At 40.7% G+C, this 25,390-nt stretch overlaps 3 protein-coding genes across 4 annotated transcripts in view; 1 reads left to right on the forward strand and 2 right to left on the reverse strand.

Annotated features, from left to right (window-relative positions):
• Window positions 1-652: 652 nt before the first annotated feature.
• LOC109464023 (cilia- and flagella-associated protein 157-like) lies at window positions 653-16,576 on the reverse strand. Of its 2 annotated transcripts, none has more exons than XM_019760942.1 (10): window positions 16,090-16,576; window positions 12,793-12,942; window positions 11,763-11,884; window positions 10,517-10,670; window positions 8,540-8,807; window positions 7,330-7,500; window positions 3,804-3,956; window positions 3,202-3,413; window positions 2,380-2,584; window positions 653-1,013 (listed from the first exon to the last, which is right to left on the reverse strand). In XM_019760942.1, exons 1-10 carry the CDS (start codon window positions 16,257-16,259, stop codon window positions 927-929), a joined length of 1,692 nt encoding a protein of 563 aa, XP_019616501.1. In that variant the 5' UTR covers window positions 16,260-16,576; the 3' UTR covers window positions 653-926. The 2 variants fall into 2 exon arrangements, with proteins under 2 accessions (XP_019616501.1, XP_019616502.1); XM_019760943.1 differs by having other exon boundaries at window positions 3,846-3,956; window positions 16,090-16,575.
• Window positions 16,577-18,617: 2,041 nt separating this feature from the next.
• On the forward strand, window positions 18,618-23,564 carry LOC109464029 (SLIT and NTRK-like protein 5). The gene is made up of 4 exons (XM_019760950.1): window positions 18,618-18,734; window positions 18,957-19,027; window positions 19,425-19,467; window positions 19,954-23,564. Exon 4 carries the CDS (start codon window positions 19,969-19,971, stop codon window positions 21,046-21,048), a length of 1,080 nt encoding a protein of 359 aa, XP_019616509.1. The 5' UTR covers window positions 18,618-18,734; window positions 18,957-19,027; window positions 19,425-19,467; window positions 19,954-19,968; the 3' UTR covers window positions 21,049-23,564.
• LOC109464007 overlaps window positions 23,338-25,390 on the reverse strand; it is a 15,260-nt gene continuing 13,207 nt past the window's right edge. The window contains exons 20-21 of the mRNA XM_019760929.1: window positions 24,184-24,318; window positions 23,338-23,902 (exon numbers count right to left, since the gene is read on the reverse strand). Of these exons, the coding sequence (XP_019616488.1) occupies window positions 23,338-23,902; window positions 24,184-24,318 (700 nt within the window). The remainder of the gene's footprint in view (window positions 23,903-24,183; window positions 24,319-25,390) is intronic.

A 25,390-nucleotide genomic window follows, 5' to 3' on the forward strand; every position in this document is an offset into this window, starting at 1 on the left:
CTTTGCTTACAAATGAATGTACTTTTTATCTTCAAGACTTTAAGAAATAACCAAGGATGTTACAACTGATCAAATGGCACAATGTTTAACAAAGCTTATTGTTTCTACAAAGTTTCAAGTCGATTATCCTACAAGTACATGTAAAACACTTTGATTTGTAAGGGGAATCACAGTAGATCTTCATAAAAAAGAAATGTTGAGGACATTTTCTCATCTGTCATTTTTAGAACATTTTTTGTACAAGCAAAGAATTCTGGAAAAAATGAATATTCAATATGAACATGCCTGATTATGTACAACTTATTTACACTACTGCCTGGCAGACTGAGGAATACCCAGATCAACTTGTGGACATGTTATAACAATTTTAAAGTGTTTCATGTAAAGCAATCTCCAAGAAGAGTGTATTTCAACTTCACATTGTATTTCTGGAATCAGTTGTGCAAACTGCATAATACAACTCACTGCAAGTAACCTTTTATACATAATTGGCACATAACATTATGATAATTATGTATTACATATTCATCAGTTCAGTCAGTCATGCTATTTTTGGTGTACAAATACAGCATAGATTTATCAACAACAGTTACTGAAGGACCAGTACAATTTTCAGATGATTATAACAACAAATGGAGGGCATTGGGTTAGTCATGCATACAACGCACATGTACAAATGTAATACTACATTGTTGTACATATTCAGCTGTCTCGTCATGAAAAGGCTGTACATGTATACTATAATAATAAAGCTTGTAGGTGGCTAGTTCTGTCACAGTCTGACTGAAACAGCATCACAATTGTCTCCTAACAACCTACATGTACAGCACATGTGACCACCTTGTAACTCAGATATCACTGTACAGTATTTACACAATCAGAATCAAACTTCTGCGTGTTGACAAGCTGGACTGGACTTCCTTGTGCTAACTTGTTGAAGTCAGTGCACCGCCCATCGTCGCCTTGTCAGCAGGTTTCCCAGACTTCAGCAGCTGGTCAGCAAAAAACATGGCCTGAAATTACAGACAAGATTGAAAGGACTCGTGGTTAGACAGGGGTACTAGGAGTGGACACAATGTTGAATGTAGCATAAATAGTGGTGCATACCTAAACCCACATTTAGGTTCAGGTCCGGATTCAAGTCCAGAGGTTTAGGTTCAGTTCCGGACTTGTAAGTGAAACTTTGGCCACATAACATGGAGGCTGGTACTTGACGATGCCCGATGGCAATGTTTTCTTGATTTTGCAGCAAAGATTTTGCAATCTACGGAAGGTTATAGGTTGTTTGGAAAGAAAAGGGGTATGTGAAATGGTCTTTTATGGTAATAAGTCCGAACTCGGTTCTTGACTGTTAGGTTTTTTTGGACTTGAACCTAAACATTCTTACAAGTCCGGATCCAAGTCCAGTGAACCGGTATGCACCACTAAGCATAACATGTTTCTAAACAAGATAACCCAAGATAGCAGTCCTCACCACCTTAATCATGATGCACATTGCTTTGCAACCTTTCCAGTTCAGTCAAAAATAGCAGTAGAGTAAATTACATGTGGGTAAGTACTATGTAATATATGCAGAGCCATTGAAATTGACTTTGAAAAAATGAGTACATGCAATTCCAACTCAGATTTTAATATTGACATGTCTAGCTATAAGTTAAATCACAAGCAAGCGTCCTGTGATCAGTATGTTTCTCAACCCCATATGGAGTGAGGGAAATAGTTTTAATCACATTTTTTGTTTATATTTTCTGGGCGAATGAGCAAGGCTCGTTTTAGGAGGATTTGCAGTGTGGTACATGACAATTACTGCATGGTTTCTCATATTTTTTATTTAAAATAACAGTACAGGGACAAAGTGGCATTGCACTCCAGTGAGATTTTGCCAGTGCCACTTAACAATAAACAAAACATAATTACAGACAAAAACTACAGTGGGCCTAAGGAATTATCAATTTAATAGACCCATTTGACTTTCACTGATCCCATGAACTGCTTACGTCACGGGGGACATTTCGAATAGAAACTACGCTACAGGGGGGACATTTCGAATAGAAACTATGTCACAGGGGGGACATTTCGAAAGTTCCTTTCACGGATCGCATAAACTGCATACGTCACAGAACAAAATAACCTTAAATTGTTGCACGGAATGCTACCATACAAAGTTGGTGCCTGTTTTCCTGTCATTTCCGCATATTTTACTGAAAGAATAAACACCTACCTTTTAGTAAAAAAAACGATCTGGGGGGTCAACGCGAGTGCAAGCCATGTTTGACTTCAGTGTTCTAGAACAACGTTCTTTCAAAATGTCCCCCCTGTGACGTAAGTAGTTTATGTGATCTGTGAAATTCGAATGGGTCTATTCTAGAAGGATCTCACCTTTGGTGTACTGAACGTCTGCACACCCACAGACTTAGGTCTGGATGCCCTGATGGGAGCCAGGCGGGTGGTTTTAGACAGTCCTCCCACTTTCTGTCCTACTGATGAGATGGTGTCCTTCTGTCTGGGGACCAGACCCAGGTCTCCCAGTCTGTAGTGAGCCACGGTGTCAACTGCACCAGACACTGGGCCCAGGGTGACAGAACTGCACAACAGAAGAAATATACATTATAGCATGGTTCATCTGTGTTGTTTGATATCATTATATGGAGAGCCAATGTTGTAGCTAGATCTGTCTTGCTGCTCATAACGACCCAAAATTGCCATGAAGTTCAAATATCAGAGTTATTAACCAAGAATTGGGGTGTTTAAAAACTTGTTTTTTCAAAGAATTATCATAGAGTGGAACTGCGCTTGGTGGCAAGGACCGGAGTCCTTGCCACCAAGCGCAGTTGGAGCATCATCACTAGAAAGCTTGAAACAGCTGCAATTTAAATTGTGTAAAGATTGGGTGTAACAGGTCATTTGGTATAATATAGCTAGCGGCCACCGTGTGCCTGCAAAGCTGGTGTGTTATTCCGAAGGGCAGTTATAACAGCTACATTGTATACTTAATATACAGATACAGAATTTTAGTAATACAAATCTGTCATGTGTAAAGGCACCGAAAAATATGTCATTAAGTTAAGGTTAGTCTACCAGCAAAATTAACCATTTCTGTCAGCCTATTGTTTAGACTAAAACTACACACCATACTACCATACCTTATTAGAACATGGAGAAGAATGAAGCACACAATTTATGATTAAGAGTTCAGCTCACCCTTTTGTGAGACCCATGCCCATGGCAGGGAGGAAGCCTGTACTTTTGGTCCTCCAGGCCTCTGATGTTGTTTTACCGAAGGTTCCGGTGGCTGGCCCCAGGCCCAGCGAAGCTGCGCTGTTCAGCAGGGTCAGCAGCTGTTCCAACATCCCGTCACGTTTCTCCCTCAGGGCTGACAGTTCCTCCCACTCAGGGTCATCTGGACTGGGACCCTGGAAACATGTCAAACTTCATCATCAAACCAGTGTTTTAAAAGAAAAGTGTCATCAACATGATATTGGAATTTTCTTTTAATTTTACACAACCAGTCAGAAGCTCTGAGGAAGCTGTCTGATAGACACTAGACATCGAAACGTAAGCAAGATAAGATGGTTAACATGTAAAAAAAAGTAAAAAAAAAAAAAGTCCCAATATTCTTTCATCCAACATTGTTTTCACCGTCACTTTATTTCCATCACAATAGGGATAACACTTACACTAAGTGTACTGTGTAGGCTGTGTGCTAGGATCAGACTTACACTTAGTGTACTGTGTAGGCTGTGTGCTAGGATCAGACTTACACTTAGTGTACTGTGTAGGCTGTGTGCTAGGACCAGACTTACACTTAGTGTACTGTGTAGGCTGTGTGCTAGGATCAGACTTACACTGAGTGTACTGTGTAGGCTGTGTGCTGCGTCCTGGATAAGTCTCTCCAACTTCCCCCTGGCCTTCCTCTCTTCCTCTAGTTTCTCCTGGACCTGGGACACCTCCTCACACTGAAGAACAAACATAATGTTCATCAGGGTCTTTACTGGTAATCATTGCATTGGGTTATATATCAATCATATTGTACTACATACATGTATGGTATCATGCCATTTTTTTTGCATGACTTTTCTGTTACTTTATTTAAAGAATCTAGACACTCCGAAAATTTAATTGGTGAGGCCTTTTTCTATTAATCATAGAAACACTGGGACCACTCCTGTTTAATCTGTTTATTAATGACTTGACAGCAGCTGTATCAGATAGTAAGATCTCACTTTATGCTGATGACACTGCCTTATTCAGTGTAAGTAAGGATCCTAAATACATCGAGGAGAGTCTCAACTCAGAACTTGACCGGATAGCAATCTGGTTCAAGACTAACCGGCTTACCCTTAACGCCAGTAAGTCCAAGTGGATGTTAATGGGAACACCTGTAAGAACAAGGTCAGCCCCTGAACTAGTTATTAGTATTGGGGGCAATGAGCTGGAAAAGGTTGACTACTACAAATATCTTGGTGTAGTACTAGACTCAAACCTAAGTTACAATGACCACATTCAGACTACCTGTAACAAAGTGGCCCAACGTCTCGGCCTGCTGAGACGTTTAAGGCCGTACTTAACCACTGATATTGCATGTCTGTTGTATAAAACTCTAGTTCTACCCATTCTTGAATATTGTGATGTGGTTTGGGATAGTTGCAATGTTACCTCCAAACAGCAACTTCAACTCCTCCAGAACAGGGCTGCCAGGATAATCCTGAGAAGGGAACCGCGCACGAGTGTAAGCGAACTACACCAGACACTGGGTTGGAGACCACTAGAGGAAAGGAGGACCCACCACACCTGCACAATGGTCTACAAGTGTCTACATGGACTTGCACCTGATTACCTGCTACACTGTTTCAGCTACAACCACCAAACACATCAGTACAACACAAGACAAGCAAATCTACTGCGTAAACCCAAATACACAAACAGAACTGGACAGAGAACATTTAAGTACAGAGCAGCTTCAGCCTATAACTCGCTTAACACGGTAGCTAAACAGGCATCAACAATAAATGCCTTTAAAGTAGCGCTAAGAACATACGACCTCTGACCCTGACCTCACGGACAACCGACTGTCATTATTTGACAATACGACTATGCCTAACGATTTTGACTATTTGTTTTGGTTGTTCCGTTGTGTTTGTATGATTGATTACGTGTACCCTCTGTTTATATCATTTATTGTCATTTGTTACGATTGATCATTTGATTAATCTGTTTTATTTTGTTTAATTTTATTGTATTCCATGTTGTCCATTGTGTATGTTCTGTTGGGCTACCTTGGAAATCAGTCTTTCAGAGACTGAAGGTACCACCCAACTGTTTTTAAGAGCAATAAATAAATAAATAAATAGAAACACTTTAATTCACGGTGAATCATGTCTCTAACATATAAGAGATGCAAAGTAAGTGTTCCTGACTGAGTTAAAGTGTTGCTTGATGCAGTTACTATTTTTGCATTTTGAGGCTTAAAACATTCTTTTTAGACAAAAATTAACCATCCTACCATACAAATGTATGGCAGCACATATTTTGTATGTTCAGTACCAAGGACAGGGAAACTTGTTGGTAAAAGATTGCATATTCAGTTCCAAGGATAGGGAAACTTGTTGGTAAAAGATTACATATTCAGTACCAAGGACAGGGAAACTTGTTGGTTAAAGATTACATATTCAGTACCAAGGATAGGGAAACTTGTTTGTAAAAGATTACATATTCAGTACCAAGGACAGGGAAACTTGTTGGTAAAAGATTACATATTCAGTACCAAGGATAGGGAAACTTGTTGGTAAAAGATTGCATATTCAGTACCAAGGACAGGGTGACTTGTTGGTTAGTGATTATATATTCAGTACCAAGGACAGGGAAACTTGTTGGTAAAAGATTACATATTCAGTACCAAGGACAGGGAAACTTGTTGGTAAAAGATTACATATTCAGTACCAAGGACAGGGAAACTTGTTGGTAAAAGATTACATATTCAGTACCAAGGACAGGGAAACTTGTTGGTAGAAGATTACATATTCAGTACCAAGGACAGGGAAACTTGTTGGTAAAAGATTACATATTCAGTACCAAGGACAGGGTAACTTGTTGGTAAAAGATTACATATTCAGTACCAAGGACAGGGAAACTTGTTGGTTAAAGATTACATATTCAGTACCAAGGACAGGGGAACTTGTTGGTAAAAGATCACATATTCAGTACCAAGGACAGGGAAACTTGTTGGTTAATGATTACATATTCAGTACCAAGGACAGGGAAACTTGTTGGTAAAAGATCACATATTCAGTACCAAGGACAGGGAAACTTGTTGGTTAAAGATTACATATTCAGTACCAAGGATAGGGAAACTTGTTGGTTAATGATTACATATTCAGTACCAAGGATAGGGAAACTTGTTGGTTAAAGATTACATATTCAGTACCAAGGATAGGGAAACTTGTTGGTTTATGATTTCATATTCAGTACCAAGGACAGGGAAACTTGTTGGTAAAAGATCACATATTCAGTACCAAGGACAGGGAAACTTGTTGGTTAAAGATTACATATTCAGTACCAAGGATAGGGAAACTTGTTGGTTAATGATTACATATTCAGTACCAAGGATAGGGAAACTTGTTGGTTAAAGATTACATATTCAGTACCAAGGACAGGGAAACTTGTTGGTAAAAGATTACATATTCAGTACCAAGGACAGGGTGACTTGTTGGTAAAAGATTACATATTCAGTACCAAGGACAGGGAAACTTGTTGGTTAATGATTACATATTCAGTACCAAGGATAGGGAAACTTGTTGGTTTATGATTTCATATTCAGTACCAAGGACAGGGTGACTTGTTGGTAAAAGATCACATATTCAGTACCAAGGACAGGGAAACTTGTTGGTTAAAGATTACATATTCAGTACCAAGGATAGGGAAACTTGTTGGTAAAAGATCACATATTCAGTACCAAGGACAGGGAAACTTGTTGGTAAAAGATCACATATTCAGTACCAAGGACAGGGAAACGGTATCCTCTGATAGCCCTAAAAGCTATGATTGGTGCCCTGAGGTCAACATACCAGGCTGGTTTATGATTGAACAATGAATTTTAACCTTTTATCAAACCAATGTTTTCATAGATGGATAAACTGTAACATCTAGGAAGGCAACAAGCTTTTTTCAACTGTTTGGACCAAAATATGAGTATTTTGAAGTTGTTTTAGAACCTGAATCCTTTGTTTTGGAAAATCAGAACAAAAATGAAGCAGTTAATCTGAGAATCAACTAACTAAATTGGTGTGGCCTTTACACCAATTATAAGACTCCACCCCTGCCATGACTCACCTTCTGTTCCAGCTCTGTGCTGATTTTCTGCAGCTCCTGAGACATGGCCTCGTTCTGCCGGCGTAACAGACTGATCTCTGCATCAATGTCCTGCACCTCCTGTTCCCTGACTTCCATCTCTGCCAGAACAGCCTCCGTCTGCTTGGCTTTCTCTGTCAGCATGCGGATGATCTGAAGAGCAGCAGTAAGGTGTTACTTATATTTCCTTTCTACACATTTTTTTCTAACATTTAACACACTGAAGTTTTTTCAACTTATTTTTATTCTGCCACCAATGCAGACAATATTTCTTTTCAACTGAATTAAGTGAGGAAATTTGTGTAACTGCCTTTCCCAAGGGCACAAGCACAGTGGCATGGGAGGATTTGAACTCGGGAGCTATTGGTTCTGAGCTGAACACTTTATACATGATAGCAGAAATTAAATTTTGCTGATCCTGGTCTCTTCTTTCTTTAGTAACATGACAGAACAAGCTGCTAGGGGGACCAAACTCACACCACTTATTCCTGACAGGAAAAGCTATCTGTCACCAAAAATTCAAGACCATAACATGTTGAGGACAAAAGATACAAAACCGGAAGTTCTGCTGCAGTACCAAGGTCATCCACCAGGAGGCCCATATTTGACCTTGACCTTTGTCTTCCTAAGACTTACCAACATACCAAATATCATCATAATCTATAAAGGCCTTATGAAGATATGCTGACTAAAAGTGTGCGGAAACACAAACACACAGACACACACACACACAGACACGCCAAAAACAATACCTCCATTTTTCATGGAGGTAACAAAAGTTTCCAAGATACATCATATATTTAACCAAATAACATGCCTCTATACTACGAAACAACAACTCTTTCAAGACTGCATGATGAAATTTGATGACTGACCCGAAATGCTCAATTGATGACTGCTGCTTAAGAAAAACCTGATGATCTCCCACATATAAGAATATTTAAAGAAAATTTGAGAAGAAATATCTGCATTTGCTTACAAATGTCAGCATCTCGCTTCCATACCAATTCCTCATTCTATTGTGTCAAGTTATGTTACATCTTTGTCATCATCATCATGCCGGATTAATTATCAAGTGAGGTACACTTGATAAAGTTACTCCAATACACCCTGTCCCTCATACTTCAAGACTGTTATACATCTTATAAAGAAATACAGCCTAAGTGTGAAACTTATTTGCATGTTGAATTACCTTCTGGTTGGAATGGTTTTTCTTTGCCAGCTCTTTCTCTGTGGCTTCCAACATCTCGATTCTCTGGCGCTGATCCTTCTCCTTGGCCCTCAACTCATCGTTCTCCGCGATCAAGTCCAGAGTCTTGTCGGACATCTTGGAGAGCTGCGCGTTGATGGACACGTTCTCCCGAATGGTTCGCTTGGTGGTTTCCGCCATCTGTTTGTTGGAGACTTTACGGAACTCTGCCGCGACCTGGTTAACTTTCATAACCATCTCCTTCTTTAACCTGCATGGATGTACATGGTAGATATATTAAAGACCAAATACACCAAAAAAGTCTGTAAAATGTATACAAATTGGAAGTGTACTATCAGGATGACTGAGAAATTAAGCTTGTACTGCCTTCTACATTGTAAAAGTGGATATTTGGAGACTCTTTAGCAAGCTGCCCAATGGACCTATAACATTATTACGTCACAGTTTGTTTAACGCAATGAATGCCGGTCAATCGACGTTTATATTGTACAGGGGTGCGTAGCGCAGTGTGTGTTTGTGTAGCGTTAGCCTAATATAAGTCTTTTAATACAGTACTACTTTCGTCTCATGTCACAACTAAATCACACATGCGGCATGTAATGCTGTGTCAACACAACTAGACGCAGCAAAAATAAAACATACCTTACTTTGAAAACTTTGAAATGATCTTTATTCTTTAACTGACCGTTCGAGAATGTTCTTTCGAACAGGTAAACAAACTGTGACGTAATAATGGTATAGGTCCATTGCCCACTTTCGGCATGACTCTATTTGCATCTCTATGTTTTATTTTTGCATTTCCGTGTTTTTTTCCTGAGCTGACATCACTGGATGACATCAGCTCAGGAAAAAATACAGACATGCAAAAATAGAATGTAGGGATGCAAATCACCTGCCAGTACTGGCTTGTACTGACTTTTCCAAGGTAGGGCATTAGAATTTGGAATGTAACAGGAGAACAACTTGCATGTTTATTGTTAATGAGTCTGTACGTTAGCCAGGTAATACTAGTTATGTCAATTACAATCAGCTTAAGTCATATTTTGGTGTCATGAGCACTTTAAGCTGACACAGATACAAGGTGAAGTGGCCAACAGCAGTGAGGATTTTATAAGCTGTGCTTGCTCCTCTGACATCATGCAAGCTGTTTTTCAGCCAACCACTGCCCGCATTTTGCTTACCACTCGCTAGCCATGACATCATGAGGATCACTTGTATTGTATTGTATGGTATGCTTCAGTTAGAGACCACCCTGGGATAGGACGCTAAATGAAGGTCCTGTGTTTGGGAGAGCCACACCCCATGAATGTTAAAGAACCCACCACACTTATCAAAAAGATTAAAGGTCCTTCCCGGTGTGAGCAGTTCAAGCCTTGCAGTCTGATCCTATACAACTTATACTTAAGTGTACATGTACAAAACTGGTGTGTTACTCCTAAAGGGGGTTTACCAGTAATGACCCCAGAAGAGAACAAGAAATAACCATGCCTTCAAGTACCAGAGTTATCAGCCAAGGATTGAGGTGTTCAAGAATTCATTCTTTCCTAGAACTATTACAGAGTGGAACTCGCCGTCACCAAGTACAGTAGGGGCATTGTCATTAGATAGCTTTAAACAATGTCTGGAGTTAGATGTTCAAGGTGTAACAAGTTGATCGGTGTTATGTAGCGAGCTGCCGTGGCGCTGCATGCCTGTGAAGCTGGTGTGTTATGCCAAAAGCAGTGTACAAAATACTTCTTTGAACCAGGTTGCCCAGTGGGCAGGTTGCCCAGTGGTTTCACCCCAAAATCACCTCGTAAAATTCAGGTAGCACACTGGGCTACCTTGGTTCAAAAATAGGTTGCCCCAAGTAAAATTTGGTTGCCCAGGGCAACTGGGCAACCAGCCTTTCACAGTTTTGCACGCTGTCAAAGGCAGTTATACTGGCTATACAGATACAGATACAGATGCCAAACAAACCTGTCCTTGTCCACCACAGCTTTCCTCTCCAGCTGGTACATCTGTTCCTCATGGTCCTCCTTCTGATGCTGCAGGTTATCCTCCATCTGTGCAAACTTGGCCATCAGGTCCTCCTTCTGAACTTTGAACTCTTCCAGGGAGGCTAGTTTACCACCTGGAGGGAAGGGGGAAATTTGTGTCTCATACCAGGGCTGGAAATACTGGGTACATGTGCACCTTAGTGCACCCAAAATTGGAGCTGTGTACCCAATATTTTTCTGTGGGTGCACTGGTGCACCCAAATAATTTTGTAGGTATTTATGTACATATTAAATGTACAATCATAGTATATAGGATGTTCATGGCATCTAAGGGTCAGAAAAATTGTAAAATCTTTGTTGTAGTACTTGTGTAAGATTTTGAAGTTAGCTCCGATTTCAGATTCAAGCTTAGAAGAGGAGCAGTAAGAACCATGCATAATTAGGTTTTGTTTTATATGGTGCACCCAAAATTTTTTTCATGCACCTAAATCTTTATTTTGGGTGCACAAGTGCATCTATTCCCTAAAATAAATTTCGAGCCCTGCAGAAGGTCAACAACGGCGCTCACACATACAAACTAAGAAACATGCACAACAAGATGTCTAAAATCTCATGTCCCCATGAAATAGAGATTTTAAATTTCTTGTCTTGTCTTGTGACATTAACAGACAAACAAGTTATAATCAGCATCACCTATTTTGATTCAATCATTGTTTTCTGTGTAGAAATGATAATTATTAATATACATTTTTTAATGTGTTAAGTCCTTTTCCATTTTAACATTTCAGCATGGAATTCGCAAAATTTATGACTGTGATCCTTGCTTTAACGGTGCACACCCCGGTTCTTCTGCAACAGGGGTCCGTGGTAGTCCGTGGTAAAAAAGTGACGAAAGGGTTTTTAGGGGCCAAGTTTGAGGTGACATTTTCGGTAACAAAATCAAACTCAGCTGCATGGTCTTGTACCCTTTAGTCCCATGTACAGTTAGTCTCCTTCCAAATTATTCCACGGCAGAGACGGTCACTAGATTTGAGGGTGTGCAGCTTCGAATAGAAACACCAAATAAACTGGGGTGTGCCCCCTTAGCTAAATTACACATCACAAGTACAACATAATCCCATCAACAACTGATAAAGATTTATAATGGCATTTTCACATTAATTATGAATATTACGTCCTACATGCTGCACACACCAATGATAAAATCAATACAAATTATTCCCCACCGAGGATCATGTTTTCTGACGTAAGCTGGTCTTTGGTCTCCTGAAACTCAGTCCTGAGTGTGGCCAGCTGCTGTTCATACGTGTCCTTCTCCTGGTCCTTAGCCTGCTGCAGCCCCACCAACCTGCAACAGACACAACCTGGTCAGGTTCATGTAGGGACATGTTTGTAAAACAATTTCAATCAAACGTGGGGTAGTGTGGATTAATCGGTAACGTGTTCGGCTCATGATCAAGAGGTCCTGTGTTTGTTTCCTACCCATCTCCCTGATCTTGTGCCCTTGGAAAGGCACTTTACTAGACTTTCCTCACTTCACTCACTAAAAATGAGTTCCTAGCTTCAGTTAGGGGTGTCCCTTGGATAGGACGAGAAATAAAGGTTAAATCCCATGCTTGGGGACAGCCACACCCCATGCATGTTAAAGAACCCACCGCACTTATTGAAACAAGTAGGGGTACCTTCCCAGTGTGAGTGGTTCAAACCTTACAATCTGGTCTTACCCAGCTTACACTTATATGTACTAAAGTAAAACTGATGCGTTATGCCTAAAAAGGCAGTTTACGGGTAATGCAAAACAAACAAATCATTACCTTCACTAGAACTAATCAAAGAAAAACAACAAAAAGTACAACAATGAATTGAATAAAGGGAATCTTTTTACACAACCAAGAGGTTTATTCAGCCGACGTTTTGGTGATCGTCTGTCACCTTCCTCAGGGAAAATCTGACTGGTTCACATTGCACATTGTAGATAGTATTACTGTTCCCTGTGACTGTGTAAATATGTAAATACTTTGTGTTTGGGAACACATCTTTGTAGCTCACCTGTGCTACGCAATGTGAACCAGTCAGACTTGCCCTCAGGAAGATGACAGACGGTCACAGAAATGTTGGTTGACTGTAAAAAGAGTGTCTTTATTCCCTTTTTCTTTATTCTTACCAACCTGATGAAACTATTCACAGAAACAACAAATTTAAAAATAGTCCATACAACAGTGTTGTTCTGGAATGGTGGAAATATTGGATTGATACCTGTCATTGAGGTCTGCAATCTCATCGTTGCGTTGTTCCAGTGTCTTCTTGAGAAATGAAACAATCTCCTTCTTGTCCTCAGACATCTGCTCGTACTGTGACTTGAACTCATCATTGGAGATGTCCAGCTCATCACACTTGGTCTGGTACCTACAGACATGTTACAACATAGAGGAAAGTTCAGGGTTAGACAAAGTTTTCAAAAATCAAATTGCCCCACTTGCCACAACCAAGTTTTCACTTGCGCAAAATGTTAATGAGATATTTCTATTGAGATATTTGTATTATTATTGCAGCAAGGAAATTATTTTATCTTTCATTTCTTTATTTCAGAAATGGATTACAATTGGATTTTCTGACTAAAGGGCTTGAAGTTCTGGGAATGTCAGTATCGTAGGTCTGGTTTCTCAGGGTTTGAGATCTAGAGTAGAGATTAGCATTGAAGACTATTTGTAGAAGGTTAGCTTAGGATTGCTTAAGTTTAACAGTAAGGCCACACCGCTTTAATTTTCTGGATGACATCAGCGTGCGCATTGATTTTCGCCTGATCTCAACAACAAAAAAAAGATCACGTCTTCCGAGGCTCTGGCCTGGCTTTAGGCCTGGGTATAGTCCATGGTGGTTAGCGACAATAAGAAGCCGGTGGTACTAGTAACTCTGGAGGATGGCACCCAGGCTACCGAAGCTCCACGACTCATGAATTCAGTACATACGTACAGTACCGATTCATAAATTCAGCAAAATGCCGGCATGTGCCGCCTTGCCATATACGTCGCTATGTAATGCGCCAAATTCACAATACAGGCTAATTGTATTCCTATGGTTTAGTAGCATTTTTATTTTTGGCCGGATTTTTCCTTTTTTTGCCCGCGCTCACTAGTTTGGAGGTCTTCAGAGGATGTCATCCATAAAATTAAGTCGGTGTGGCCTAACTGAGACTGGTCTTAGGATAATCGGCACTTCTTCAACTACAGATTGTGATCTGATGATGATTCTAACGGCACCAATCATTTAGGGTTTCTGTGGACTATCCCTGGTCTGACAGACACTGTGACCTTGTTTATTTGATACATCCTTTTGGTTTTGTTATGTAATGTGACTGTGTTGAGACGACCTTAGTGAAGTTAGAATATACATTGTACAATTACGTAGATCCTCATTCACAGCGTCTCGCAAATACACTACTAACTCCAACAGTGATCTTTCTCCATCCAGAAAATTTTCCCCAAAGACCAAAGGCCACCATCTTCTAGCACACCAGCAAATGGTTTGAGTTCTGACTGAACATGGTCGATTTAATCCATGCCCATGATAACAGGACTTTCAACCATAACTTTGGATAATAATGCGAGAAATCATTGTGAAATCAGCAAGGTTACAAAATGTAGCATGGCCAGATTTTGAGGTGAGGACAAACTTGTCTTCTTCTTCTTCTTTTTGGTTCCTCTAACAACCCCGTAAGGGGTATCGCTGAGGGGGGGGGGGAGGTGCGTGGACCTTACGGTAGAGAGGCCCGAAAGGCCTCCACAGATTGTGCCTGTATGGCCTGGGCAGGTAAGCTGTTCCACTCTCGTATCGAGCGTGGGAAAAATGAGAATTTGAAACAGTCTTTCGTTGCAGGGATAATATTGTATTTAAAGGCGTGGCTACCTCTGGTGCGCCGCTGTGCAGGAATAAGATATTGTTCAGAGGGTATGCGCATGTGACCGTGAGTTATTTTGAACATTGTAGTCAGACGTGCCTCTCTTCTTCTGTTTGCAAGAGTGGGCCATTGGAGTTTTTGCAACATTTCGGTCACACTACTGGTGCGGGCATAGTCATTCATGACCATCCGGGCTGCCCTGCGTTGTACGCGCTCAACTGCCTGCACCCCACCAGCTGTGTAGGGGTCCCACACTGAGGCGCAGTACTCGAGTTGAGGGCGCACCAGGGCTTTATAGCAAGTGTTTTTGTACTTGCGATGTGCAATGGCATAAGTTACGCCGGATAACTCCCAAGGTCCTGTTTGCCCTACCAGTAGCGTGAGCAATGTGAGCATCCCAACGCATGTCGTTGGAGATGTGAACTCCCAAGTAAGGGTACGATTTTACAGTCGTAAGATTTACCGAGCAAAGACTATACTGCGTAACAAGTGGTCTACGTTTGCGTGTAATGTGAATAGTGTGACATTTAGCTGGGTTAAAATTCATTTGCCAACGATCCTGCCACTCGGTCAGCGCGTCCAGGTCGGCCTGTAGGCCCTGGGCGTCTGTCGGGCTCTTTATAACCCGGTATAACAAACAGTCGTCGGCAAACAAACGTACGTTACTATTAACTATGTCGGGCAAATCATTTATGTAAAGGAGAAAAAGAAGCGGGCCCAAGACCGTGCCCTGAGGCACACCGGACGTAACCCTTGAGGGTTTGGAGGATTCGCCGTCAAGAACCACGGTCTGTGTCCGCTCCGTTAGGAAGGCTTTGAGCCAGGACAAGATGTGCCCTTTGATGCCGTAGTACTGGAGCTTACTCAGCAGGCGTTGATGCGGTACCGTATCAAACGCCTTGCTGAAGTCCAGCACCACGGCATCAATTTGAAGGTTTTGGTCAAGACCATGTGCTAGATCATGGGTAGTTACTAGTAGTTGGGTCTCACACGAAAGTCCTTTTCGGAAACCATGCTGTACCGGACATAAAATATTGTATTTGTCAAGATGGGACATTATATGGCAGTGCACAATATGTTCTAAAATTTTACTAGAAACAGACGTCAGTGAGACTGGCCGGTAGTTTGCTGGCGCAGCCTTGTCACCTTTTTTATAGATAGGTGTGATGTTTGCAGACCTCCAATCTAGAGGCACATCACCAGTGGTTAGGGATTGTGTGAAAATGATTGTTAATATAGGTGAGACCTGAGTAGCTACAGTTTTTAATAGCCTAGGTGATAGCCCGTCTGGGCCCGTTGCCTTGTTTGGATTTAAATTTGTGAGTAGCTTAGCTACCCCTTCCACTGATACCTTGTCTTTTGTGCAAAATGAAATGTCGTCGGCTGGGTAATTTTGGAAGTACAGTAATACTACTGCAGAGGTGGAAACATTGCTGCTATGTAATTTTTTGACTACATTCAACTGTAACAATGACTCTAATTTCTAAACTTAAAAAAAAAAACTATAACAAAGTCAACAGATATTTAAGTTGGTGAATTCATAAGCTTCAATTTCCCTGTAAATCCTTATTGTGTCTATTGCACCACAAGCTTGTGACTGACCATACATTCCAGTGTCTAGAGAAAACTATAGGAGAAAACGATATTTTGCTTACCGGCCCAGTCTGTTCTCCAAATCTCGGATCTGAATCAGGAAAAACTCTTTACTGAGTTCGTTCAGCTGCTGTCCCGCTGAAGCCGGCTTGGACCCCGACTTGGAGCCCTTGGCGCTTCCCTTCGCACTCTTCTTCCCCTTCTTTCCCTTCCCTTTCTTCTTCGGCGGCATGTTTGCTGTTTATCTCGCACAGAGGAGTTTGCAAAACGTTCCAAACTTTTTCGTGAGGGGAGGGGGGCAGTACTGGCGAGGTGATCCAACTAGGTCCGCGCTCTAGGTTCAGAAGGCCACCACAGTTTCATGTCAACGACGACGGCTCAGCTTTGTAAACTCAGTAACAAACAACACCAGGTGTAAGAAAATCTGTGGTACGACAAGTTTAGTTGTAAAGCCAAGGTGTCTCCCGTTACTAATGACTGACTACTTCTGTTACAGCTGCCCCTGTTGTTGTTAGGGAGGTTGTTACGTGACGTCACAGGTTCTCCAGCATGCCCCGCGCGGGGAAGACATCGCCCCTAGCGGACTCTGTGAGAACTGCAAGTTCAGAAGTATAGTTTAAATCTGACCATAAATGAACAGTAATTGCGTGGTTGGCACGCCAAGTTTCGCTCCAAATTCCTCGGTGACTGTTATGGATACAAATAGTTGTTGAATTCACCGAAAAACCTGTGGATCATTCTATGCTGTGGAGTGTAGTATATCCAGACGTAGGTGTGGTGTCAACTAAGTAAAAGTTGAACGGCCAGCTACTGAGCGTTAGCCGCGGCGAGCGGTTTTATCCAAACAGCTGCGTTCTATATGCAATCTTCAGGGCAGACAGTACTATAGCTTTTGGTCATAGAAACCTATGGTTAAAATTTACTAGACTCCTGTGTCCAGCCGATCAGAGATTGTGCCCGACAAGCAAGGAGGGTATTGAAGACGAATTCCACTTTATGATGTCATGTCCTAGCCTCCTTCGCAGTCTTGTTGGGCGTCGGCGTTATTTCCTTGTTGGAGCGCGAAACCTTCTCTCCGTGGCAAAAACTCCCTCGGCAGCAAACCGTCCCTCGCGGCCGAATATTATTCGCTCAGAGAAAAAATAACGCAAAACAAGACTGCGAAGGAGGCTAGTCATGTCCAACATATGAAGAAAACAGACAAAAGTTTATGCAATCCATAGCTTCCAAAACTAATATTACGCTATCTCACTCAAAATATCTTATGATACTCATGTCCTACTCAGATATCAGTATACGTTAGAAAATTCATTTGAATCACTACAAATTTAAAAGCGACACCATATTGTAAATATCTGATATATCCCCTGAATTACAGAATGTAATAATACTCTTCCTAAGAAAACACAATAGATTAGCTTTAGTATCATTATGGGCTAGCTCGTTAGAATAATATTTTAGTATTAGTTTATGTATGTACCATTGTTGTTTCTTTGCCATACATTGTACCAGCTACAGTTGTTGAGCAATAAAGTTGATTTGATTTGTGCAGGCTCCAGGCGGGTGGGTTAACGCGTTATTTTATTTGCCGGCCGGCCAGCATAACCGGTGCAATAGCTCAATTGGTAGAGTGCTCACTTTGTAACCGGGAGGTCGTGAGTTCAAATCCCGGCCGGGTCATACCAAAGAGTTTAAAAATGGTACACACTTCTTTCTCTGCGCTGCTCACGGTCCTCCTCCCGGTCCTGCTCCCGGTACAACCAGTACCTAAGACATCTATAACACACCCAAAATTAGATGTCTTTCGCTACTGAGGCGTGGTAACACTTGTACGCTATACATACCGCCCGAGCACGCCCCGCCTGCACTCACAGCACATATGAGAAAGAGTGTGGGAAGGTCAAACACACAGCACTACCAGTGGACTAGCCCCATGCTGTCGCCCAAGGGCTACGAAATGGAGATGGGCACCACCCTACGCTCGGGCAAGAGCCGTGGCGAGTACTGTATATGGCGAGCCGTGGCGAGTACTGTATATATAACGTTACTTTCTCACATTTCAGTCTCAACAAGAATTCGGAGACCTCATGCCGACATAACAATATAGCCTTTGTAATTTTTCTCTCTTTTTTATTTTAATTTTTTCATTGATCATTGAATCGCGATGATTACATTTAGCATGATATATTCTATGTATGGTTTTCTCTAATCATATTCATTTCCTATGTGAAATTCCTATCCTTTGGCAAGGTTTCGTTTCAACATTTCATCAGTAATCATGTAAATGACCACAAACATAAGATGATATATGCGTATATATAGTGATATTAATCTCACCAAGTTCGGCCACCAGGGGCGAAAATTGACCTTGACCTTCGCTTTTCTATATCCTACCACCAACATACCACCAAATATCAGCACTGAATCCATAAAAGCCTTATTAAGTTATGCTGATCACAAGTTTGGGGAAACATACACACAGAAACACACACAGAAAGACCGAAAACAATACATAGGAGGCATTTACATGTCCTGATTAATATTTAACCATTCAGGTCAAAGTTTACCAATCAACCATTTTCTACAAGGATCAAGGTACAAGTCAGACTATTTGCGCCACGTACACCTGGTTGTGACGCAGCTATAAAATAGAGGAGAGACTATCCAGAGTAGACATTTGTCAAACTCACCAGGTCCTTATATTCAGGTGAGAAGACACCCAGCACGGCTTCCTGTGTCTAAAAATCTATCTGTCTCCAAAGGGAACTTGGAAGGTGCTTTTGAAGTTTTTGAGTTGGCATCAGAGGTAGTTATGTAACTTATAATTACTGTCCTGCAGCTATGCACCGATCCCAAAAGTTTAGAATCATGAAACTAACAGTAACCCTTTAAGAGAATTCTGTTTAAGTCTTAAATTTGTTGTTTCCAGGTTTTGAGTGGATGATCAATCAGCCTGGGTTTTACCTAACAACTGACAATCTTCCCTACACCGCCGCACAGGTAGGTTTTGTCAACTTACTTTTCCTTTTTACAAAATGGGTCATGTAAAATGTGAAGGACATAGTCAGCACTAGAAGGTAAACGCCAACGACAAATCTGATAATCGTTAGTCTTTTTGGTAAGATATGCTGATTACAGAAACGATAACCAATAATCAATTTAAGAAGTGATAAGCAGCAATAGTTTATGTTCTAATTTCTTATTGAAACATACAGTGACAAGACATGGCGGCGACACATTCGAGTTACACTTATATTCATGTCGCCACCAGACAATACGTAATACAAGCAAGCAAAGCACATCATATAGACGTTAAATACAATAATTAATCAATGAACAAGTGAAACAAATGTTCTTATTTCTTTTACTCAACAAGAGTTTGCCATCTCAATTCCAGGATAGCAGCTGACTCTCTGTATCTCCACAACATCAGCATCAAGGTGAGTTTGATCCTACAAAGTACAAACTGATAGTGACACATGAGGGGTTTAGTATTGTTTTTAGCAACATGTGCGGGAATGCAGAGTATAGTTGTATTGATACATGCAGGGCTCGAATTAACACTTGCATGCACGCCTTTCTGCAAGTAAAATTGGACCGGTGCACATAATTGCATCAGTGCAAGTACCTCTACAGGCTATCACAACCATTATAAATACATAGTAAGGCCATGTACACTTGATGATAATGGATGACTTCCTCGAATGCATTAACTTTCGCCCGTTTAAAGAATTTAACCATATCTTACAAAACAGCTGCAATATGAGAAAGTATATGCCGTAATATAAATTGCAAGAAAAGCATTGAAAACTATAATTATGGGGTTGTCAGAGGATGTCGATCATGTAAGTGACAGAAAACAGTAATGTATACCTTCACCAGTATAATACGAGCCCAAGTATATCATTCCTTACATCTTGTACCAGGACAGGGAGTGCACCATGATGGGTAAGGCGCCACCAGGTGTGCTGATGTTCCTCCTAGTCGTCCTTAAGATGCTGGGAACAGCAGAAGCTGCCTGCAGCTGCTCATCGTCAGTCTGTGACTTCAGCAGTCTGAACCTCACCTGTGTTCCTCACGTGCTGGGCCTGCCGACAGACATCAAAATCTGTGACTGCAGCAGTCAGAACCTCACCAGTGTCCCTCAGCACCTGCCGACAGACATCACGCACTTGTATTTGTGGAGTAATCAAATAGCAACTATCAGTCAGTCTGATTTCTCACGTTATAGGAGCTTAGAAATTCTATATCTGCATGACAATCACATTTCTATTATCAATAGCAAGGCATTTTACCACTTGTCAAACCTGACCGGATTAAGTCTCTTCCAAAACCGCCTAGAAAGCCTTAGAGCGGACATGTTTACAGGGTTGGGAAACTTGCAGAAACTTATGCTGTCCAATAATAGCATTGCTGATATTCAGGGTGGAACCTTCAAACCAACACCACAGTTAAGAATGTTATTCCTAGATTATAACAAGTTAACAACCCTGAGGGCAGACATGTTCACAGGACTTGCAAACTTGGGGGACATGGGTCTATCCTATAATAACATCACTGATATTCAGGCTGGAACTTTCAACCCTACACCAGGCCTTAAATTCTTGTTTCTGTCGTACAACCGTATTCAATCCATTCCGCCCAACTTATTCAGAAATCTACTGCTTCTAAATATCAATCTGGATAACAACAACATCAAAATGTTTCCCTTTGAAGACTTGCAATTGTCAATTCAAACAAGTCCTTACCTTTCCCTTTCCCTTCAAAGTAACCAATTGACAAGTCTTCCCATCTCATCCTATGATATACTCAAGTCCATCTATGACATAAACATTGACAACAACCCCTGGCAGTGCTGTAGGATGGTTGACATGAGGTTTAAAATGACTGGGTCGTACCCGTTTGAAAACCAGATCACTTGTTCCCAACCTGATATCATCCATGGTCAGAAGCTTATAGACATCAGTCCTGAAGATCTGATGTCATACTGTGAAGATACACCAATCGTGATCAAGGCTTGACAGCACAGAGGTGATAATATGACGTTGTATAATGGACATACACTGCAGTTGATCTGTAAAGCTTCAGGGATCCCCACACCAGACATCACAGTCACTCTCCCATCTGGACTAAACGCTGATATTGAGTCACATGGAAGGGTGACTGTGGATGTAAATGGTACAGTGTTTGCAAGAGATGTTACAGCTGCATCAGATGCTGGTCTGTATGTCTGTGCTGCAGAAAATCCTATTGGCTCCAATGTTGCCACCCTGGTGGTACAAACACTGGCAACAATCGTTTTCACGTCACAAGTACGTCCCCTTCACCCACAACTGTGGCCACAAACAGCCCACAACTGACCATGACTCGCAAAACGTCAGATGTTATGATCGTGTCGTTTTTAAACAATTTTTGTCATGTTTTTACACTTCCACTTACAGAATAATACCTGGTGCTGTGCAGTTCCTATTCATTACAAGTGTCCATTATGCTGATAAAGCACTTTCACAAAACTATGTGTTCTTGTTACCTAGACGTTACCCACGTGACATTGTTTTGTCTGAGCATAGGCCTTATCTAACTACAGATAGACTATTGCACATAAGACATGCATATGGGCATGGTACTTTGCGGCTCCTATTAATCAGAAGTACCCAATGCTAATTTAGTACTTTTGCAAAGTTATGTCGTACAGTAAAGCATGGTCGGCTAGCAACCTTAAACAAACATAATTTACTTTAAAGCAATCTCTTTTAAATTTCGAATACCCTATGCTAAACAACTGTCTTACTGAACCAACAACCACCCTTTTCTGTCAAATGGTACATTTTGATACCCAAAGTAAAATTACAATTGGTGAACAATACCCCATATGCATACACAATGAAAATTACTGGCTCACACGTATGGTGTACAATACAAATAGAACCAGTAGAAATTTGAATAGAAAAAATGGAAACTATCCTACAGTTGTTTTAGAAAAAGGCAATTATCAACAATCTGATTTTGTATCCAATAAATATGCAATAGCTTTCTTTTTAGATTTATAAACATAGCATGGTAATTGTTTAATTAACATGTCTTGTTGATATGTTTTTACAGCTGTCTTTGTTTTTTTAATGTTTTAAAAAGGATTTTCTGTTCTTATGCTTAGTTGGGTGGAAGTTTGCCCGGCAGATGTACATAGTTTGGGCAGGGGTTGGGTTCATACGTGTAATTAACATTCCACGTAAATGTACACAACATAAAGCACAACTGAATGCAGAATTTAGGAATGTTGTATTTATAAATGAAATATTTGCCTTCATAAAAGCACGTTAACACTAGAAACGTATATCTATAAATGTATGTATACTAGTATATGGGTGTATTAATGTACTGTAATTTGTGAAATATTTTATGGCTTTATGTCTCTTCTAAAATTCTACTTTTTAATTATTGTTTGTCTGACTATTGTACAACTGCACTGTTTTAAACGTTTTCCTCTCCTACTTCAAAATTAAGTCCCTTGAACTAAAAAGCGCTTTTCAGAAGCTTATTTGACTGGAAATTCTGTGTTATCATAAATTCGGGAATAAACTTTACTTGCTGTTGCATAATTTACCTTTGTCTGAAATATAATTTTCAGGGTCCGTTGTTGTGTCTTTGAGTTTGCAGATATGCAAATTAGATCATAAATAAAATTCAATTGATTGTTGGCGAACTGCATAGTTCTGACGATATTTTTGTTGTAGGTTGAGTAATTCGAGCCCCCTCCCATCTTTAACAGAAGTGGTGGGTTACGTCCTTAACAAATTATGTAACAACGTCTTGCATTCGTGAAATCAAAGTGCGATGTAACCTCGGGGTAATGCTCAAGTCATTGTTTGGGAGGGAGAAAAATCTCTAGAAAAGTTCTAGTTTAGCATGTACAATAGGTACCAAACTTAAGTAATGTCTAAGGTAAAAAAACCCGAGGGCAATGTACTCGTGAATTTAAAATTCAACTCCTGCTCGGTCACTTGGTGTGTCGGTTAGAAATCCTTCAGATCAATCTCGGGCCACTCCTCTCTCTCTCAGAATTGCCAAACAATGCATTTTGTACGATAGCCCGGATTGAGTATATCTGTCCTATGCATTTTAGTTTCAGGTAATTGCCCGACATAATTTATGATTTCCTATTAAGAAAAAAAAATGTTGAAAACTAAACGTTACTTAGATCGGTAGAACCGAATGTCTTGAGGAATTTGTGCAGGGGCACGGGGAGTAAGTTTCAACTGTCAATACATATACCTTCATGCGTGGAAGCAAAAGTACGGTTAAATAACTAATCATAAACTCATATGTTTGCGAACGCGAATGGAGTCCATTTCCAATTCTTCGTGATACCCATTGCCGTTACAGATACCAGTAGCGACCTGTAATCGCATTCTGGCTGCTCTAGGAATGTCATATGCACTTCCAGGCTTTTCTACAGCCTCAGTAGAGATGGAACTTCCCGTATTTTTCGCAGCCTCTGAAGAGCTGGAACTTCCAGGTGTTTCCGTAACCTCTGAACTTTGAGGGTTTTTCCCAGAGCTTGAAATTCCAGGTGTTTCCACGGCCACAATAGAGCTGGATCTCCCAGGTGTTTCCAGCACCTCCGCAGAGCTGGAATCACCAGGTGTTTCCGTGGCTTCTGCAGAGCTGGAACTTCCAGGTGGTTCTGCAGCCTCTGTAGAGCTGGAACATCCAGAATTTTCTGAAGCCTCAGTCCAACTGTCTGTCCAGCTGCAACGTGGTTTCATGTAGCCGTTCGTCATGGACTCTAAAACGGCGTCAAGCTCCTGGTACAGTTCCTCAAAGTCCGGACGGTCGTCTTCATCCCACTCCCAACACCGCAGCATCATCGAGTACCTGTCGGGTTATTTTGCAGACACAAAATAAAAAGGTTGTCATCAATGATTTATTATTCAAACTAAATAAAGTCTCGAATGCTGTTGTTTCATGTAGTTTATATAACTTGTTTTTAACATTCCACAGACATACATGTATCGTTATCTATTGATTGTGTGTCAGGTTAAAAAAAATAAATTTAGTTAATAATATATCTAAGTCTTCAAGAACAAAAAGTGTGCAATTCATTCGGAAAGTTAGAAAAATTACCTGTGGAGGACAACAAGTTTTTTTATACGCACATGTCTTGTGGGAGGCCAGGTGGGCATGGTTCACGGTATCCTGTGCGAAGGTCTTCAAGAAGAGTGCGTTCCCGACCTGGATACGGAACGTCTCCAAGCGTCGTGACTTCGAACAGCACAACGCCAAATGACCACCTGTACAGTTGGTTTAAACGCACGCATATTACTACAACAGATCTTTTTTTCTAGTACAATACTAAACTTAATTCCAACCTTCATTCTTATTTTTTATAAGAATCAAATAGTTTCCGTGCACAATATCATTTTGCACACAGTGTTGACACTATCTTATACGAAGCTGTATTTTTCAGCTCAGAGCTACGTTTTGATAATATGACCTCACCTTGAGCCGTCATCCTACAGTAGACTTTTGTTTATGAATAATAGTTAAAAACTGTTTCATGGTCTTATTGATTCATGCAAATAAAATCATCATTTGCGTTAATTAAATCGGTCGTTGATATTCTCCATCCAATGACAGTCTTATTTTAAACAAAGCAAGTTATTTCTAGCAGTTTGCACAATTAATATCTATTCCTTTTAATCACACACGTCAAAAGTTGAAATTATCCTATAATGGAACGCAGCAAATTTATAGAATTTCGTCATTAATTATGTAAATTAGATCCTGATTGAGTTAAATGTAGTTAAATTTTGTTAGAATCCCTTTAAGCTACCTACATACCAAATTAAATGAAAATCTGTTGCTCGGTCCTCGAGTTATCGTTATTCAAAGCTTAAAAAAACGTCCCATTAGTTCCCAAACAAGCTGCTTCGGGGACTAAACTTACGTCACTTCCCGTGCACCCAACATGTTTAGATCACGACATATACGATCAGCAGTTCCGCTGCAGTACCATAACAAACCACCGGGGGGGGGGGCGCAAAATCTAATCATTTGGAGCTCTTCTTAAAAACTACTGACCCAGTAAATATCAAAATTGTCAATTTTAAGCCTTCTTGAGTTATGCTGTTCACACACACACACACACACACACACACACACACACACACACACACACACACACAGACAGACACACACACTCACACACACACACACACACACACACACACACACACACAGACACACACACACACACACACACACACACACACACACACACACACACACACACACACACACACACACACACACACACACACACACAGAGCCACGAAAACGCACCACCACGAAAACGTGACCTTT

Source organism: Branchiostoma belcheri, unplaced genomic scaffold, assembly GCF_001625305.1.
Source record: "Branchiostoma belcheri isolate BF01 breed outbred unplaced genomic scaffold, Haploidv18h27 scaffold130, whole genome shotgun sequence".
In the NCBI taxonomy this organism is placed as follows: Eukaryota; Metazoa; Chordata; class Leptocardii; order Amphioxiformes; family Branchiostomatidae; genus Branchiostoma; species Branchiostoma belcheri.

What these genes read in the sequence shown, in the direction of transcription:
- LOC109464023 (XM_019760942.1), bottom strand. Translation starts at nt 16,259, where the DNA reads ATGCCGCCGAAGAAGAAAGGGAAGGGAAAGAAGGGGAAGAAGAGTGCG. An exon ending in TTGGAGAACAGACTGGGCCG is followed by an intron (nt 12,943 to 16,089) that starts GTAAGCAAAATA and finishes ACATGTCTGTAG; the next exon opens with GTACCAGACCAAGTGTGATG. An exon ending in GCACAGAGCTGGAACAGAAG is followed by an intron (nt 3,957 to 7,329) that starts GTGAGTCATGGC and finishes TTTGTTCTTCAG; the next exon opens with TGTGAGGAGGTGTCCCAGGT.
- LOC109464029 (XM_019760950.1), top strand. Translation starts at nt 19,969, where the DNA reads ATGATGGGTAAGGCGCCACCAGGTGTGCTGATGTTCCTCCTAGTCGTC.